This window comes from Dipodomys merriami, unplaced genomic scaffold, assembly GCF_024711535.1.
Source record: "Dipodomys merriami isolate MVZ:Mamm:240054 unplaced genomic scaffold, mDipMer1.0.p SCAF_9, whole genome shotgun sequence".
Taxonomy (NCBI): domain Eukaryota; kingdom Metazoa; phylum Chordata; class Mammalia; order Rodentia; family Heteromyidae; genus Dipodomys; species Dipodomys merriami.
This window is the reverse complement of record NW_027206512.1, coordinates 16,672,216-16,690,975: the sequence shown is the minus strand read 5'-3', so window position 1 is coordinate 16,690,975 and position 18,760 is coordinate 16,672,216. Positions and strand designations below refer to the sequence as shown.

General features: G+C 35.7%; 1 protein-coding gene across 1 annotated transcript in view; it reads left to right on the top strand.

The window, feature by feature from the left end:
- Positions 1-18,760, top strand: part of Cfap299 (cilia and flagella associated protein 299) — a 557,667-nt gene that overhangs the window by 476,307 nt on the left and 62,600 nt on the right. Inside the window, exon 4 of the mRNA XM_070012282.1 lies at positions 7,246-7,388. Coding sequence (XP_069868383.1) covers positions 7,246-7,388 — 143 coding nt within the window. The remainder of the gene's footprint in view (positions 1-7,245; positions 7,389-18,760) is intronic.

The window sequence follows — 18,760 nt, the reverse complement described above, 5'->3', positions numbered from 1 at the left end:
CTAAAATACAGTTTTCATTTATCTTTTGGGAAACTAACTGTAATAAATACTGTTATTAGAATGAAAAGGGGTATATATTATATGATTTCATTTATATGAAAATGAAGAAAATTTCATCTATAGAGACAGAAAATTGATTAGTGATTGCCTGAGGCTGGGGTGGGAATATAAATGACTGCCAATGTTCATCAGGGATCTCCTTGGGTTGATAGAAATATTCTAAAATGACATTGTGTTCATCAGCTGTATAAATTTACTAAAAGTCATTAAGCTGTATGCTTAACTGCCTTGTATGTAAATTAAACCTCAACATAGCTTTCATAAAAGAAAATATTATTAGAGAAGCCTAAGCAATTATTTCTAACATCTTTCAACTATTGTTAAAACAGCAGAGTGCTTCAAATAACTGAGCTTTCAGTGATTAAACTATGTTGCTTTTAGGTTAAAATTAAAACTCAGTCTTGAAAAGACTCCATGCTAGGTACAAGAATTATGGCTTTATTGCCAATTAAATCTACCAGGCATATAATCAATAATGCCTAAACAGTCTGTTTTAATTTTAATTACAAAATATATCCAAAGTTTTAGTTAAATGATTAAGCAAATGAACCATGTACTTGAAGCTAAATATAACTATAAGCAACTAGACAGATAAATTCTGACATGATTTCCCATTTCCTTGTTCCTAAGGCACTAACCAAAGAGTCAAAGTAATGTAACTACAATATCGAGTGGTAAAGTTTTTTAACATCAATAGATACCACTTACTGAAATCTACTGTGTGTTTAGCAGTGTTTAGTGCTTAAAAATAACTGCTCTTAGGGACAGTGTTAGAACCACTTTGTAATAAAGGAAGCTTAATCTTAAAAAGTATAAATGGAAGGAACATACAAAGCAACAAAAAATCACATGGTACATTATAAATACATTAGAAACAATAGCAAGCAAGAAAAAAGATATTTGTGTCCCTATCTTGGGGTTCGTTCACTAAACATCAACTTATAGCGTCATATGTACATAGCTTTTGGCCTTTTTCTGATCCCTGTTTTCACTGTATTTGATGTCGGTACTCTGCATCTTGTATATACATTTCTCTAATTCAGGGAGGGGAAGGGAAAAAACAAAATACTTAAATAAGCATACAGGTTGACCCGTTGTAACAATGAGATGTACAAAACACCATGTTGAAAACGAATTTTACAACTGGGGGTAGTTGTGGAGGTGGGAGGGAAGGGATGGTAGGGGAACAACAAAGGAGATGGTAACAATGCTCAATATGAAATGTACTGATTACCTTGCTCATGTAACTGTAACCCCTCTGTACAACATTTTTACAATAAAAAAAATGTACAAAAAAGTGTAAATAGAAGGAGTGAGCAAATGAAGTCATTATATTCAATGAACATTATATGAAAATTGAACTACATAATGAAGTTAAGGATAGGAGGAAGAAAATTGGAGAAAATCAATAGGAATTATACTCATAACCTGACTTATGGAATTGAAACCTATTTGTTCAACTATATAATAATAATAATAATAGGTAAAAGAGCTCATCTGATTTGCACAAAAACTAGATGGCAAAGCTAGCACTTGAAAACAGGTCTATTTGTTCACTTTACACTGAATCAAAACATAAAGGATAATGGTAAACTTACATGGGTGTGAGTGTAGGTGTTCCACTGTAGCTACATACATTTGGAGAGCTGCTGAAACTCAATGCTTTCAGATTCTATATTTATAAAATAAGGGTAATTATGTCATCTATATATTACAGAATTTTTGAGAGCTCCTTATTATTCGCTCCAAATATAAGGGCCTCTTAAGTATAACAAACAATTTATAGTTGCAGTCATTATTGTTCACTTGGAGAAAAATGCATGCTAAATTAATCAAGAGTGTTGATTAATTTCTTTGTAATTCTCAAATCACAACATACAAAATAAATGAAACATTAAGATTTCACCTACACTATATTTTGTTGTAACTATTGCCTTTTCTCTTGAATTATATCTCCTTATTATCAACTCTTCTAACCGTGTAAACACAGGCTATGCATTTATAATGATGTACTCATAAGTTAAATGTTAAGTTAGAATACGTTGATAATTTTTTATCCCAAATTATCAACCTCATTAGTTCTAATTAAAATTTTAAACAAGTGATTAAGAAATATTTTCATGGAGAAGATATTTTTAACAAATATATTTTATTTAATTAAAACACTCTTTAAATTTATTTTTGCATGTATATGACCATTCTAGAAAAGATAAGAACACAGGAATTTTTATCTACCTTGAGCAGATTTGTATAAAGGGAATTGAGTGCTTTCTCATCTTGAAATAAAAGAAATTGTAGGGGTGTTGGGGCAGGAGGAGTTGGGGAGGTGGGGAGGGAAGTGATGGTAGGGGGAAAACAATGCTTGCTGTGAAATGTACTCATTACCCTACTCATGCAACTGTAACCAGTCTGTACAACACTTTTACAATATATACATACATATATATATATATATATATATATATATATATAAATTGTAGAAATTAAAGAAATTCTCATTTAGCCATGAGAATTTCCATTAAAAAATAAACAGTACTGGGATATTGGTATGGTGCTTACAATTTCACTTTTAGGATGTGAATATCAAAATATGAGTTGAACAGTGCCAGGCAAACAAAAGAATGTCATCATGCTGTTTCTCTACCTCTTTGCTGAAAATAACAAAACAAAAGAAAACAAAACAAAAAACAAAATGAAGAGAGATTTGCTAGGTGACTGAACTAAGGATTTTGGTGGTTTGTTTGGTTTAGTTTTGTCTTGTTTTGTTTATCACAGACACTTTCTAGATTTTTCAGAAGCCTGCTCAGGAGTATCAGACTTGCAAATACAGAAGCAGCCTAGTGACTCTGAGGGATTTGCTCCAAAATATTCAGTAAACTTAGAAGGACTCGATATTTACATCCAATTGAGCCTCACTTGAGCTTTTCTAGTTAGAAAGGCTCAAGATTCACAAAAACCACACGGCAAATACTGAAGTCTAAAAAGGGTGAGAAAGTAAGTTTGGAAATACAGATCTCCATGTAAAGGAAGGGTAACTGCCATGAAGGTTTTCAAACACATGCGCATGTGCGTGCACACACACACACACACACACACACACACACACAGAGGTATATATGTATAATAACATAACATGATAGTGAAGCTAATGGAATATATGTAATCTAAGTTTATCAGGCATTTTTTTCATAAGAACATTCAAGAATAAATATGCTTATTTACTTTCTTAAGATTAACACAAAGCTTTCAGGCTTGTCTTTTCCAATTCTTTTAAAAACCTGTGTTAACTTTTATTTATGTTTATATCAATGCAGTGATTATCTGCTTAATCTAGAAGATAATGATAGAGACAATCAATGTTAAACTAGTGTTAGGAATTTAAACAAAGAATTTGTTAAGAGCCTCATATACTTTCCCAACCCGCTTGGCACTGACTAATCTATGAAAAATCAATAAGCAGTACTTCTTTATGTACTGGAGGCTTGGTTCAAAGGCAGAAAACCAAGCAAATTTGAGTTCCTTAGTTTAAATCTCAGTGTTGCCAAAATTAAAGAAAATAAAACTCCATGAATTACTGTTCACTTAGAATTTGTGCTGCACATTTATAAGATTATTTCTTTGTTGCTTTGTATGTCCCTCCCCCACGGTATAACCCCTGCTTACACTGTATTTGATGTCGGTATAATTTGTGAAGGGGAAGGGAAAAAACAAATCTTTTAAATAGGGATACAGGTGGACCCATTCCAACAATGAGACGTACAAGTCGTTATGTCCAAAACGAACTTTACAACTTTGGTCGGGAGGGAGGAGGATTGGGTGAGGGGATGGAAGGGGGTGGGGGGGAGAGGATGGGAAGGGATAGGAAGGGGAAACAAAGGAGGAGGCTACAATGCTTGATAAGAAATGTGCTCATTATCTTGCCCATGTAATTGTAACCCCTCTGTACAGTATTTTCACAATAAATAAATAAATATAAAAAAATTGTGCTACAGAAACTGAAAATTGAAATCTCTTTGAATTTAATGACATGGAGATATGTGGGAATAATGAGGACTGAGAATTGAAGTCTATATAAGATTCAACACAGGGGCTGGGAAGGTGGCTCAGTGGTAGAGTGCTTGCCTTGCATGCATGAGGCCCTGGGTTGAATTCCTCAGCACCACATAAGCAAAAAGAAAAAAGCCGGAAGTGGCGCTGTGGCTCAAGTGGTAGAGCGCTAGCCTTGAGCTGAAGAGCTGAGGGACAGTGCCCAGGCCCAGAGTTCAGGCCCCACGACCGGACCCCAGGGGGAAAAAAAAAAAGACTCAACAGAGGACTAACAAATATTTGTTCCTCCTCCTGCCATGTCGATGGGATTTATAATTAACCCACTGTTTTTTGTCCATTTAAAACAAGAAGCTACCTTGGAATCCTTCTCAGCACAGTATTTGCCACACCTAGTGTCAAACTGACAGGCAATATGAAACATGTTGGTAACACAACCACACATTAGAAATTGTGTCTGTTACATTACTGTTTGTTCAATTAAGATATTGTTGGCAACATGTCTTCTTAGATTCAGTGGGGGAAAAAACTGAATCCCCTCAAATTCCCAACTTCACTTTTTGAAAGCTCTGGCATTTAGTCACCTGTATCAAAGCTTCTTATTTGAAAGCCCCAAACACTAAACAAGTAACATCCAGTGATTGCTGGAGAGAAAAAGAAAGTCTCAGGGGTTCTCCTAAATATAGAACTATATTGAGAAAAAGAAAGTCTCAGGAGATCTCCTAAATATAGAATATGAAGTTCTAAAATTCGATCTCTACCTGAAAATAAGTATATTAACATTTCCTATTTGGAGGTTATTTATTGCTTTTGTTTTTCTGTTTTCTTTAGAACTTGAGATAAATGGCATTTCTCCCAAATATGTTTCCTTGTTGCCTCTTTCCTTCTTTGTCCTACCTAAGCCGTTTTCATGAGCCTCCTATTCTGCTCATTCCTACAGTCTTGACAATTTGAGGTCTTTTCTTAATGCCTAAATTAGCACTTTACACATGGGCACTGCAGGCTCATGTAATCCCTAGCTACTTAGTAGGCAGAGATCTGAGGATCACGATTGGAAGCCAGCCTAGGGTAGAAAGTCTGTGAGACTCTTTATCTCCAATTAAGTCACACAAAAAGCAGAAACTAGCTCTGTGGCTCAAGTGGTAGAGTACTAGCCTAGCATTGTTGGTGGGAGTGTAAACTTGTTCAACCACTTTGGTAAGTAGTATGGAGGATCCTCAAAAGACTCCACATAGAGCTCCCCTATGACCCACTTTTGGGCATTTACCTAAATGATCACAAACAAGACCATATACTAAAGCTACCAGCACAACTATGTTTATTGCAGCATTATTCACCATAGCTAAGATATGGAACCAACCCAGATGCCCCTCAGTAGATGAATGGATCAAGAATATGGATCAAGAATATGTACACAATGGAATTCTATGCCTCCATCAGAAAGAATTACCTTGCCCCATTTGTTAGGAAATGGAAAGACTTGGAAAAAGTTATATTAAGTGAAGTAAGCCAGGCCCAAAGAAACATAGGTCCCATGGTTTCCCTTATTTGCCATAAGTAGTATATGTCTGAGACAAGCAGAAACATTCAGATAAGTTGATGTTAGGCAAAATGAACCCCAAGAGAAGGATTCAAGTGGTTTTTCTTTCTTGCTATTGTTTCTAACATATTTATAAGATTATTTCCTTGTTGCTTTGTATGTCCCTCCCCCATGGTATAACCCCTGTTTTCACTGTATTTGATGTTAATTTGTGGAGGGGAAGGAAAAAACAAATTGTTTAAATAGGGATATAGGTGGACCCATTGCAACAATGAGATGTACAAGAGTTATGTGGAAAACCAAACTTTACAACTTTGATGCAATTGAGTGGGGGTGGGGGGGTTTGGGAGGGGCAGTTGGGAAGGGATGGGAAGGGGAAACAAAGGAGGAGGCAACAATGCTTGATAAGAAATGTACTCATTACCTTGCTCTTATAACTGTAACCCCTCTGTACAGTATTCTCACAATTTATAAAAAAAAAAAAAAAAAAGAGCTGAAGGACATTGTCCAGGCCTACAGTTCAAGCCTCAGAATTGACAAATATAAATAAATAAATAAATAAATGTTTACTACCAATTTAATCTGTAGCTAATCATGTTCTTCACTACTATATCACAGCTTTCATTCATGGGGAATACTCATTGTTTTACACATGTTGTCTATGTCTTTCCACCAGGCCATAAGTTCTGGGGCTCTGGAATTTAGAAGTATTGGTTATTACTGCATTATTTCACAAAAATGCCAGAAAATGTAGGAGGTGCTTAATGATATTTGTAATGTAATTACTATGAAAGAGCAATATTTTGAAGGATACAATTATCTTAATTTTTATTTGTGGAGTTTTGTAAAGGGCATTTGATTCTTGTAATAGTGAGATGAAAGGTACTCTACATGTAACTCTATTAGAGAAAATATACAATGGTTCAATTGGAAGAAGAACGCAATAGGACCACAAATGCAAGCCTAGGTTTGAATTTCCCGTTTGCCACTTGCTAGTTGTGAGACTGACTGACTCAACATTCCAAGTGGAGAAACTGATGATCAAAAAGAAGGCAAATGGAGTGCCAGTGGCTTATATCTGTAATTCTAACTACTCAAGAGGCTAATATTTGAAGATCACAGTTTGAAACCAGCCCAGTCAGGAAAGTCTATGAAACTGATCTCCAGTTAGCCATTAAAAAGCCAAAATTGGACTCTACAATTGGCACAAATTGTAGAGTGCCAACTTTGAGCAAAAGAGCTCAGGGACAGCGCTGAGGCCCTGAGTTCAAGCCCCAGGACTTGCACACAAAGAAACTAAATAAATCTATTCCAAACAATATCATCTTAGAAAGGGTTGTATAAGTTATTTATTGGTGTTACTGAATAAAATTACTATAAATATATCTTATGTGTACACTGAGTTAATTTTTATGTTTCTTTACCTGCTAGGAAAAAATGGTTGTATCTACCTTACAGAATCATTGTAAAGTTAAAACAAAGTCATTGGAAATAGCCCTGATGAATACAATTGTCAATAGCTGTAATTTTTATTATCAAATATAATGTACTAACATGACTTTTGTCTCCCTCCATTCTTTGTTCTTCTATGCAATCGCCAGTCTGTGATCTTCATTCGTGACAAAAATACTCATGGGCAAGAGATATCGGGTTACATCGATTATGCCCACAGACTCAAGAATGAAGATTTTGAAGTCTACTTTAGTGGGAAAAAAAGACTTCTTCCAAGGACCACAGATTTGAGGTAAACTATACACAAACCTTGCAACTTAAAGGAAGGAGAATAAGTTTTTTTTAAGTTTTAGTCTACTTTGTACCTAGAATGCTATGTAGTAGAAATAGAATATGATTAGCTGTTTTTATTATTAATTTGACAATAAATACAGATGTATTTTCCCCCTCTAACAAACTAAAATAACTTTTGTTTAATGTCATCTCATAACTAATTTTCCCTTTTTCATTTCTCACTAGTTATCTCAAATGGTTGATCAATCAAAACCCAAATAAGAGTTTCTTATTCATCTGTTTCACTTTATAACAATTCTTTCCCTTCTACACTACCTATTTCTAATTTTTCTTTACTTCTAAATGTTTTTCTTTCCTGTATCTGTGGATTGAATTCAGGGCACCTAGCAGAGCTCGATGGCTGGTGCTCTACCACTTGAGCCACACCTCTACTTTCAGCTGCTTACTGTTAATTGGAGATAAGAATGTTGCAGATTGGTCTATCTGCCCTAATTCCAACCTGTGATTCTCAGATATTAAACTCCTGAGTGGCTAGGATTAAAGAGTCTTTCACTGTCATCTGGATAAGCTACTGAGGTTTCTTAGAAAAACCTTCGTTTCTCTAGTTTGAAATATGAGATATTTCAGGTGTCTTACATCCTCAATTTGACTGATAGTCTCATAAGTCTTTTTATAATCTAGCTTTATATCTTTATTTCCTGTGAAATGACTGGAACAAATAAAGTTTTCCCAAAATAGGAAATTGTAAATGTGATCTAATATTCCCTATTGCTCCGATTTTACATCTCCTCATTTTGATCAGTATATGCAAATAGAATCAGCCTAAAGACTTTATTGGTGTAACCTCAGATTTTACCCAATAATTTTTACATTTATTCATGAAAGCTACTTAAATATTTTAACAAAGTTGGTTTTTATAAATTTCACTCATTTATCTTGTACTTTAGCTAGAATTTTTTCATACAATAATTCTTCCTCATCACTTATCTGATTTGATTACCTTGATATCTTATTCAATTTATTTACTTCCTTGGTATATAAAACAAAAGTAAAAGTAGAATTATACAAGTAGTAGAATTACACAAGTGCACACAAGAAGTATCAAATTATTTCTCAAAGTAGTTATACAAGTTTGTAACCACAAGAGGTAATGTGTATGAATGCTCAGGTTAACACTTATCTTTCCCAATAGGTGATATTAAAAAACATTTTTCCATTCCTTGCAGGAAAAGGTTCAGATTAGAAGCACTTAGATCTTTCATTTGCACAATCTTGAAATTGGCCTTATCTTTGGTAACTTGTGTTTTTGGTGCTGGTCATGGGGCTTGAACTCAGGACCTGGGCATTGCCCCTGAGCTTATTTGCTCAAGGCTGATACTTTACCATTTGAGCCAACATATATGGCTTGTTGGTGGCCAATTTGAAGGTAAAAGTTTCATGGGCTTTCCTGCCTGGGCTGGCTTCTGACCTCCATCCTCAGAACTTAGCCTCCTGAGGAGGTAAGATTACAGGGGCACTAGTTCTTTGCTGCTTTTTAAGGGCCTTGGAATAGCAAGCCCACACATGTTCTCATCAGCTCAAAACTCTCATGTGTGGAGCCAGACATCTGGGTTCAAGGACACCATTGCATTATTTCCTAAATGATTCCATTTTATTCAGCAAACTCACAAGTCATCTGTGAGTGGATTTGCTTTACGTTTTCGGATTTTGACATGAGTTAAACAGATTCCCGTCTTCCTTGACCCAGGAGAGGATACAAACAACAGTTCTAGGGGCTCCAGATCGGAATAGACTTACCATTTCATAATTATCACCATTTTCTCTTCTGCCTGTGAGCTCACTTCTTTCTGCTACCTTCATACACACACACACACACACACACACACACACACACACACACACACACACACACACACACACACACTTTTTTAAAATTTGATTTTATTGTAAAGATGCATCACAGTTACATGAGTAAGGCAATGAATACATTACTTGTCGATCATTGTTTTCCCATCCCTTCCTTGGTGTTGTCCCACTATCCCTTCCCTCCCCCACCTTCCACATTCCTCCCCATCCTACTCCATTCCCCCTTCCACCCCCTCTCCAACTGAGGTTGTAAAGTTTGTTTCCAATATACTATCCTGTGGGTATCCTTGTTGCAATGAATCATCCTGTGTCCTCGTGTCAGCATTTTGTTATTCCCTTTCCCCTCCCCAGATTAGACATATTGTATATACAAAATCAAAGTACAGTGACTATAGGGGATATCCCATAGGGAAAAGAACCTACAAAGGAAACTACAACAACAACAACAAAATGAAATCACATGGTACATTTAAAACAATAACAATAGAGACAGACCTCTTGAGTCTATATCTTGGAGTTCATTTCACTTAACATCATCCTATATGGTCATATGCCCATGACTTTTGAGCTTTTCATCTCATCTGATAAGATTATCCTATATGAATACTAATTCTTGCAAATAAGGGAAACCCATAGGACCTGAATTTCTTTGGGACTGAGTTACTTCACTTACTATGATGTTTTCCAAGTCTTTCCATTTCCTAACAAATGGGGCGGTGTTGTTCTTTCTGATGGAAGCATAGAATTCCATTAAATACACACACACACACACACACACACACACACACACACACACACACACACACACACACACACACACACACACCACATTTTCTTGATCCATTCATCTACTGAGGGGCATCTGGGTTGGTTCCATATCTTAGCTATGGTGACTAATGTTATGATAAACATAGTTGACACACACAATTTTGAGGTATGTCACTTGCTTAAATCTCTTGCTTCAAGGATGTCAGGAGCCAGAATGCTACCTAAGTAAAAGTCTTATTCTGAAAGAATAAGATTACAAATGTTACATACAGCTGTACCTAGATAGTTATAGGGGACTTGACATTACTGGAATCACATTGCTAAGCATACAACAACATGCCCAGGCCCAGAGTTCAAGTGCCACAACCGACAAAAACAAACAAACAAAAAGCATACAACAACAACAACAACAAAACCCATAGCATCAAACCCTGGCAAGTGATTTCTAAGTTGGCAAGTACCCCAACATTGTCTTGGTCTGTTTTCTTTCGATATAACAATAATACCCAAGACTGAGTTACTTTATAAAGACAAAGTTTTAATTAGCTCACAAATTTGAAGGCTGGAAGTTGAAGACTGAGCACATTCATTCATCCCTTCTCTGGTGAGGTCACTATGACATGCATCCAAAATGGCAGAGAAGCACAAAGAGAAATGGCCATGTGCAGAAGGGGCCAACCTGGTTGGGCATCATATGTTGCCATCATATATTCTCACAAGAACTAACTCATGTGAGAGACATATGTTCATTAACCCCAAGAACAGCAATTAAAAAACCTACTAGCTTCCACTTTAACCTATGTCCCAAAGCTCCCACCTCCTCCACCCCACTACACTGAGGACCGGCCTTTCAATAGATTCACGCCATATTAGAACCATAGACAATGTCAACAACATCTCACAGATTCCAGTCACTTGGATGAAATAATCAGACTGGAATTTGAGTGGATAGTAAGAGCATGCTAAAAATCTCTTGGAAAATGTATAGAAATGAAATGTGATAACGTGACTGTCATATTTCTTCATCAGTTCAGCGTGGAAAATCATGACTACGTTGAATGAGTCTTTTCTTCACTCTTCTTTGCTACTCTTTGGGGCCTTTGTCACTGTGTGTGTGTGTGTGTATGTGTGTGTGTGTGTGTGTGTGTGTGTGTGTGTGTGTGTGTGTGTGTGTGTGTGTGTGTGTGTGTTTGTGTGTGTGCCAGTCCTGGGGCTTGAACTTAGGGCCTGGGTGCTGTCCCTGAGTTCTTGTGCTTCAGGTTAGCACTCTTCCACTTAAGCCACAGCTTCACTTCCGGCTTTTTAGGAAGTTAATTAGAGATAAGAGTCTCATGGGCTTTTCTGCTGGGCTAACCTTGAACTGTGATCCTCAGATCTCAGCTTCATGATTAGTGCATATTCTTAAGAGTACTATCAAGTAATTGGTCTATCCATTGGTTGGGTCTAAAATAAATAAACATTAAAAAATTTCCCATTGTGGGAAGTGTAAGTATAAATGATCTATCATTATGGTTTAAATTTCCATTTCCATGGTTACTAATAAGCTTGGACGTCTTTGGTGGGCTGGTCAGATTTTATTTCTGTGAGTAATCTATTAAGATTTTCCCTCATTTTAAAAGCTGGAATAGTCTGCCTCTAGTGAATTGTAAGGATCTTTTTTATTATGAATATTATTTAATATTTTCTATCTTATATGTGCCAGAAATATCATCTTTCATATCCTTTATTTTCATATAAGTTTTAATAACCAAGCTAATATATTTTAATCTTTTCTTGCAGTTTGAGCTTTTAGGTTTTCTTTAATAAATCATCTTTTGGAGGTCATAGACACTGTTACAGAGTGTTACAGCTTTGCCTTTTCACTCTATCCTTTGAACTTATTTGAGTTAATATTGCATATGGCAGTTAGTCAGTTGTCAGAAGGGGGGAATATACCCTTGTTAAACATAGCTCCATACTTGGTGCAACTCATAACTAAAGCAAATATTTTTAAAGTACGATTTTTATAAAACTCATTCCGTTTCCTTACCTTTTGGCATACTGTTTTATGCTGTGTAGAGAAAGACATTTATACGATTAGAATTCAGTCATTCAATTTTACTGTGGAAAAATATATAAATGTGGAAAGACAGCTGCAACTATTTTTGAAATGCAGCAGTGGAAAGGTGCCTTAGAACTTGATCAACTTGTCAACCCAGATTCTATCTTGACCAGAATTTTCAGGCCCAAATCCTTCTCAAGATACATTGGAACAACTTATGGACAGAAGAAACATTATAGTTTGCCAAGTTCCTTCACATTTCCCTACAACATTATAATATAGTATATCTATCTATCTATATAACATTATAATATAGTATATATTTATATATGTGTATATATATAACTGTAGTATGTATATATATCTGTGATATTACAGTTTTTCATAGATATATATTACACGTATAGTATATATATTGTATGTATCTGTATATAGTATATATCTGTAGTATGTATATTTGTACATATCTATAATATATAGTATATATCTGTAATATACTATATTATAATATTATACTATATTATGATATAGCACAAAGGCATTGTTCTTAGCATCTGAGAGAAGTCAAGCCACTTGATAAAGCTTACAAAATATAATGAGCATAAATAAATTCTCAAGTTCTTAGACATTTTACTACACTGCTGTTCTCTATATATTTTAATGTTTTCTATCTTTTTTTAATTAATGTTTCTTTATTGTGAAAACATGAGCAAAGTAATGGGTACATTTCTTTTTTATGGGGGGGTCCAGTCATGGGGCCTGAACTCTGGGCCGGGGCGCTGTTCCTCAGCTCTTCAGCTCAAGGCTAGCGCTCTACCACTTGAGCCACAGCACCACTTCCAGCTTTTTTCTTTTTACTTATGTGGTGCTGAGGAATTGAACCCAGGGCCTCATGCATGCAAGGCAAGCGCTCTACCACTGAGCCACCTTCCCAGCCCCAGGAGTACATTCTTTTTTTTTCTCTTTTTTTATTGTGAAAATACTGTACAGAGGAGTTACAATTACATGGGCAAGATAATGAGTACATTTCTTATCAAGCATTGTAACCTCCTCCTTTGTTTCCCCTTCCCATCCCTTCCCATCCTTCCCCCACCCCCTGAGTACATTTCTTATCAAGTACTGTTGCCTTCTCCTGTGTTTCCCCTTCCCATCCCTGCCCCCTCCCCCATTGTTGTAATAGGTCCACCTGTATCCCTATTTAAACAATTTGTTTTTTTCCTTCCCCTCCACAAATTATGCCAACATCAAATACAGTGAAAACAGGGGTTATATTGTGGGGGAGTGACATACAAAGCAACAAAAAAAAATCATTTTATAAATATGTTAGAAACAATAGCAAGAAAGAAAAAACACTTGAGCCCTTATCTGGGGGTTCATTTTGCCTAACATCAACTTATCTGACCGTTTCTGCTTGTCTCAGGCATATACTAGTTATTTGCAAATAAGGGAAACCATGGGACCTACGTTTCTTTGGGCCTGGCTTACTTCACTTAATATAATTTTTTCCAAGTCTTTCCATTTCCTAACAAATGGGGCAATGTCATTCTTTCTGATGGAAGCATAGAATTTCATTGTGTATAAATACCACATTTTCTTGATCCATTCATCTACTGAGGGGGCATGATCCTTATATATCACCCTGCACCAGAATCAACTCCAAATGGATCAAAGACCTCGGAGTCAAAGCAAACACCCTGAAAACATTACAGGATGGAATAGGAGAAACCCTAGGTCTCCTTGACACAGGCCGAAATTTTCTTAATAGAGACCCAGAAACACAACAAATCAAAGAAAGGTTGGACAAATAGGACTGCATGAAACTGCAGAGCTTCTGCATGACAAAAGGACATAACTAGCAAGATCAGTAGCTCACAGATTGGGAGAAGATCTTCACTAGTCATACATTGCACAAGGGTCTCATATCTAAAATATACCTGGAACTCAAAAAAGTAAATCCCCCAACAACAAATCCTCAAAGAAACAACTGCTCAATAAATAAGTGGGCTAAAGACTTAAAGAGAAACTTCTCTGAAGAGGAAAGAAGAATGCCCAATAGACATGAAGAAATGCTCAACCTCCCTAGCCATAAAAGAAATGCAAATCAAAACAACACTAAGATACCACCTCATCCCAGTTAGAATGGCTATAATCAAGAACTCTGATAACAACAGATGCTGGAGGGGATGTGGACAGAAGGGAACCTTACTGCATTGTTGGTGGAAGTGTAAACTTGTTCAACCACTTTGGAAAGTAGTATGGAGGTTTCTCAAAAGACTCCACATAGAGCTCCCCTATGACCCAGAAATCCCACTTTGGGGCATTTACCCAAATGCTTACAAACAAGACCATACTAAAGCTACCAGCACAACTATGTTTATTGCAGCATTATTTACCATAGCTAAGATACGGAATGTTTTCTATCTTTTTAATATATTTTTTATTATCTTTATGTAGTTGTACAAAAAGATGTTCATTCAACATGTCAGTTTGTGAGTATAATGAATCTTGATTAATGTCACTCCTTTCATCATTCTCCCTCATCTCCCCCAACACCAACCATCTTCTCAATTTACCTGCTTCCATTTTCATGTATGAACATCCTTCCTCTTGCAATCTGTCTGTCTTCATTCCCCTGCTACCAGAAACAACCCATGTTTCAGCATTCTGATATTAATTGTGTAAATTTAGTTAATGTGTTTTTGTACATATGTTTATGATCCTGTGTGTATATATACACATATTTATGTATGTATAATTATAAATTAGAAATTACTTTCACACAGGAGAGCAAGCATGCATTCTTTGTCTCTCTGTGCCTGACTTACAACATAATTTTCCCAGGTCCATTCATTCTTCCGGATGAATGAGTAAAATTTTATTATGCATAACATATATAATGTATTATATATTACATATAAATACATATAATTCAGTCATTGAAGGGCATCTGAGCTGTTTCCATTACTTGGTTATGGTGGCTAGTGCAGCAATAAACATGAATGTGAAACTGTCTTTAGTATATCCTGACTTTAAGCTTTTATAGCCCAAGGATGATACATTATGTAGAATATTTGATTTATTTTCTGCTGTACAAACTTCTTCTTGTATTTTTATATTTATGTGTTTATTAACTAGAAGACCTAAGGCCTATCTGTGAAGCTCAAATAAACCCTAAGAGAGGATGGTTTGGAGGAAATGAAAAATACCTTTCTGCATTTCATTTCTCTTTGAAGAGTCCATGAAATATTCATATCCTGAGCCAGGAACTCCCCAAAATACTAAAGCTTTCAAAGTTATTATTATCAAATTTCCCTTATACTCCTATTGTCAGTTTTATGAAAATATTTAGTGTTCCAAACCCCTGAAGTTAAAATGATAAGTACTTATCCTGTGCTTAAGTGCATACTTATGAAATCATCTGATAAGATATTGACAATTTCTTAAGCTTAAAAAAGTCTCTAGGAACAAATGGCCAGTGATCTTATCAAAGCTATATAAAATATTAATTATTATTAAAAATGTTAAAGTTTGCTACAAAATCAAACACAGTCATTAATCATTAAATTATCAGTTTAGTCTCATCAACAGGTATTCATTAAATTTCAAAGAGAGGAAAATACTTTGGTACAAAAGGAAATAGAGCAAAAGAGCCTTGCCACAATCACATAGGGTGACACATGAACCTGCAGGACTATAAGAAGGGAAGTATTATAGTCTCTGTATCATCCAGTGCATCAGAAATATTGCATTAACATGATCCTCAAACTGTTACATTTGCAATTTGTCCTCATCCATTGATGTAGAGACAGCAAAACATAGGAGGCTGAGTAATCTGTAAACAATAAGTGTTTCTTATAGATGCATACCACAGGATATATTTTTCTCTTTTGTGGAAGTTTGATCTGAATTATAAATATATATGTGCAAGCTTCTATAGGGTCATAAGCATACATGCACAAATATATTAACAAAAGTATGGTATGTATATTGAGGAGAGCATGCCAATGGCAGAACTCTTTTGAACAACTAACTTACAGTTAAACAAAATAAAATACCATGGGGTTGGGGGTTGAGAGGTAAGGTCCAGAAAGTGGGGCACACAAATAGAGAGAGGAAGAGTTGGCAATTATAGTCACAATATTTATATGTAAAAATGGAACTAGGTAAACAAAGGGTTGTAGGAGGTGAGGTTGGGAGAGATGAAGGAGTGGATGGAAGAGGTGGAATTAATCAAGTACATTGTACTCACAAACTGACACGTTGATTAGAAGCCATGTCATACAAGTCCCTAAAGATACTACAAGCATATAAATTAAAAATAACAAACACATAAATCAAATCGATACTTTGTCCTAGTTAGGACTTGTCATGTAAAGATAACATTTTTCCCTGTGGTCCTCACTGGAGCCCATCGGTGGTCAGTTCATCTTTTTCAGCTGTGTGTCTCTCTGACAAGACCTAATTTGGGATTGTTTTTCAGAACTTTAAGCAATCTTGCTGTCCACACTTAAGGTTAGGGAATTTTGACCATCCTGTACCCACCCATTCCACTTCCTCCTTTCATTGAGCTTGGTAGAAAACAACCCTTTGTACTTAACCAGGCTTTCATTTTCAGTCACTGTGAGTAAGAATTACAGCATCCCATAGCTTTGTGTGTGGAAGAGCTCTGAAGAGACCTAAAAGTGGTCTATAATTGTGGCTTTAGCCTAAAAGTCTTTAGGGAAAAAATTGGCCCTGACTTGTTGAACCTCAGTTACGTCCCAGGATACTTTTAGAATCTATTCATATCCTCTACTGTGGCCCACATGATTTTTGTAAAAACCTACTTTGAATTCTTTTACAGATAAATTTAATTTTCCAATACTTAACTCATTTTAGCTTCTCGTTATCCTTCGCTGATGAAATGATGAAAAAAGAGAGGTCTCAAAAATTGTATGCAGCTACACTACCCCCTTCTTGTTTCTAAGACCCAAATAGACTACTAGTTCACAGTTCGTACCAAATCCTTACTGCAATATGTGTCAGCATCATCCTGGACTGAAATTTCATCCAGACCCCATCTTATTCATTGCTTTATTAAAAAAAAAATCAAATCTAGAGCATTCTTCTGGCATTCTTTTAAATCGTCTACAGTGTGCTTCATGTCTCTGGGTAACCCTTAAGTGAATAATGAGGGTTCTGACACAGCCTCTCGTTTATTGACAACACTGACTGCGGTTCAGACAGGGCTCTGCTTTCCACATGAATTTCTCCAACTTAGTGTACATTTTGGTAACATATTCACAGCATAAAATTTACCATGGAAACCATTTTAAGGGTATAGTTTACTGATATTAAGTACATTTAATATTTTGTAAATTTTCCAATGTATTATCCTTTTTAAGTGTTTAAAATTTTTCAAAATTTCAACATAGAGGACATTAAATATGAATGTATTCACTACATAGACTAAACAACTACTAACATATTTTTAAGAATTTGCTTCAGCTTTCTCTAATATTTTGGGGTGTTTGGATTTGTGTGGTATTTCTGGGGTGGGGGTGGGGGTAGTTACTGTGTGTATACTACCTGAAAAGAGCTTAGATATTTTACTGCTAAATATTTTACCATCACCTTAGGATAACAATTTCCATACAACACCACTTTCATCCTACATAAAAAAGTATTTTACCATCATGCAATGGCCATTTATTCCTAGTTACTCTCCAAATGTGTTTTATTGTTAGTTTTGTGACCTATAATCCAATCAACATATAAAGTTTTATTGTTCAAGTCCCTTGACCGTTTTTTTTACTTTAAAACCCAGCTGCCCAACCAGATTTTTATTTTCTTGGTAATGGCATTGACTTTGTTTTGCTTTTGTTTTCTGTGAACATTTGCTAGTTCCTTTTGCTTGGTTTTGCGTCTGTGATCCGATCTCTTTATGTAGTCCAACAAATTTTAAATTTTCCATTCTTCTGTGTGTCTCTAAATGCCTGGATTCCAGCAAAATAATGACTATGTGAAGAGTTTACCTCAATAAACTCTTATTGATGATTCACAGTATCATTTGTGTTAGATATAAGTGAGGAGATAACCTAGGTTTATTTCATTCTGGAAGCCTACTTGTATTCAATGTAAATATTTTGTTAAATAAAATTTCTCTTGGGCTGGGAAGGTGGTTCAGAAGGTGGTAGAGTGCTTGCCTTGCATGCATGAGGCCCTGGGTTCTATTTCTCAGCATAAGCAGGAAAAAAAAGCCAGAAGTGGAGCTGTGGCTCAAGTGGTAGAGCGCTAGCCTTGAGCTGAAGAGCTAAGGGACAGTGCCCAGGCCCAGAGTTCAGGCCCCACAATCGACCCCCCCCCAAAAAAAAAATGTTTGTAGCAAATTAACTTTTCCCTTCAGGTTATTTCCCAGTCTTCTGAGTTAGAAGAAAGTAATATTTATGACAATATTTAAAATAAATTAAAACTTGTAGTTGTGCAAACGCAAAAATGCATTGGCTTATAATTTAGAACTTACTCCTAAGTATTTTTCCCCTGTGGATATTTTCTTAGTAAAGAAAATAACTTTTTTTCAGATCATCCTTTAGATTTATAAATCTGTTTATCTATGGAAAAATTTTTGTTCTATGTAGTAATAAAAAGTCCTTGTTTTCCCATTACTTCCTGTGACTTCAGCTGTTACCATGACTACCTTATCTGGGATTTAAAAA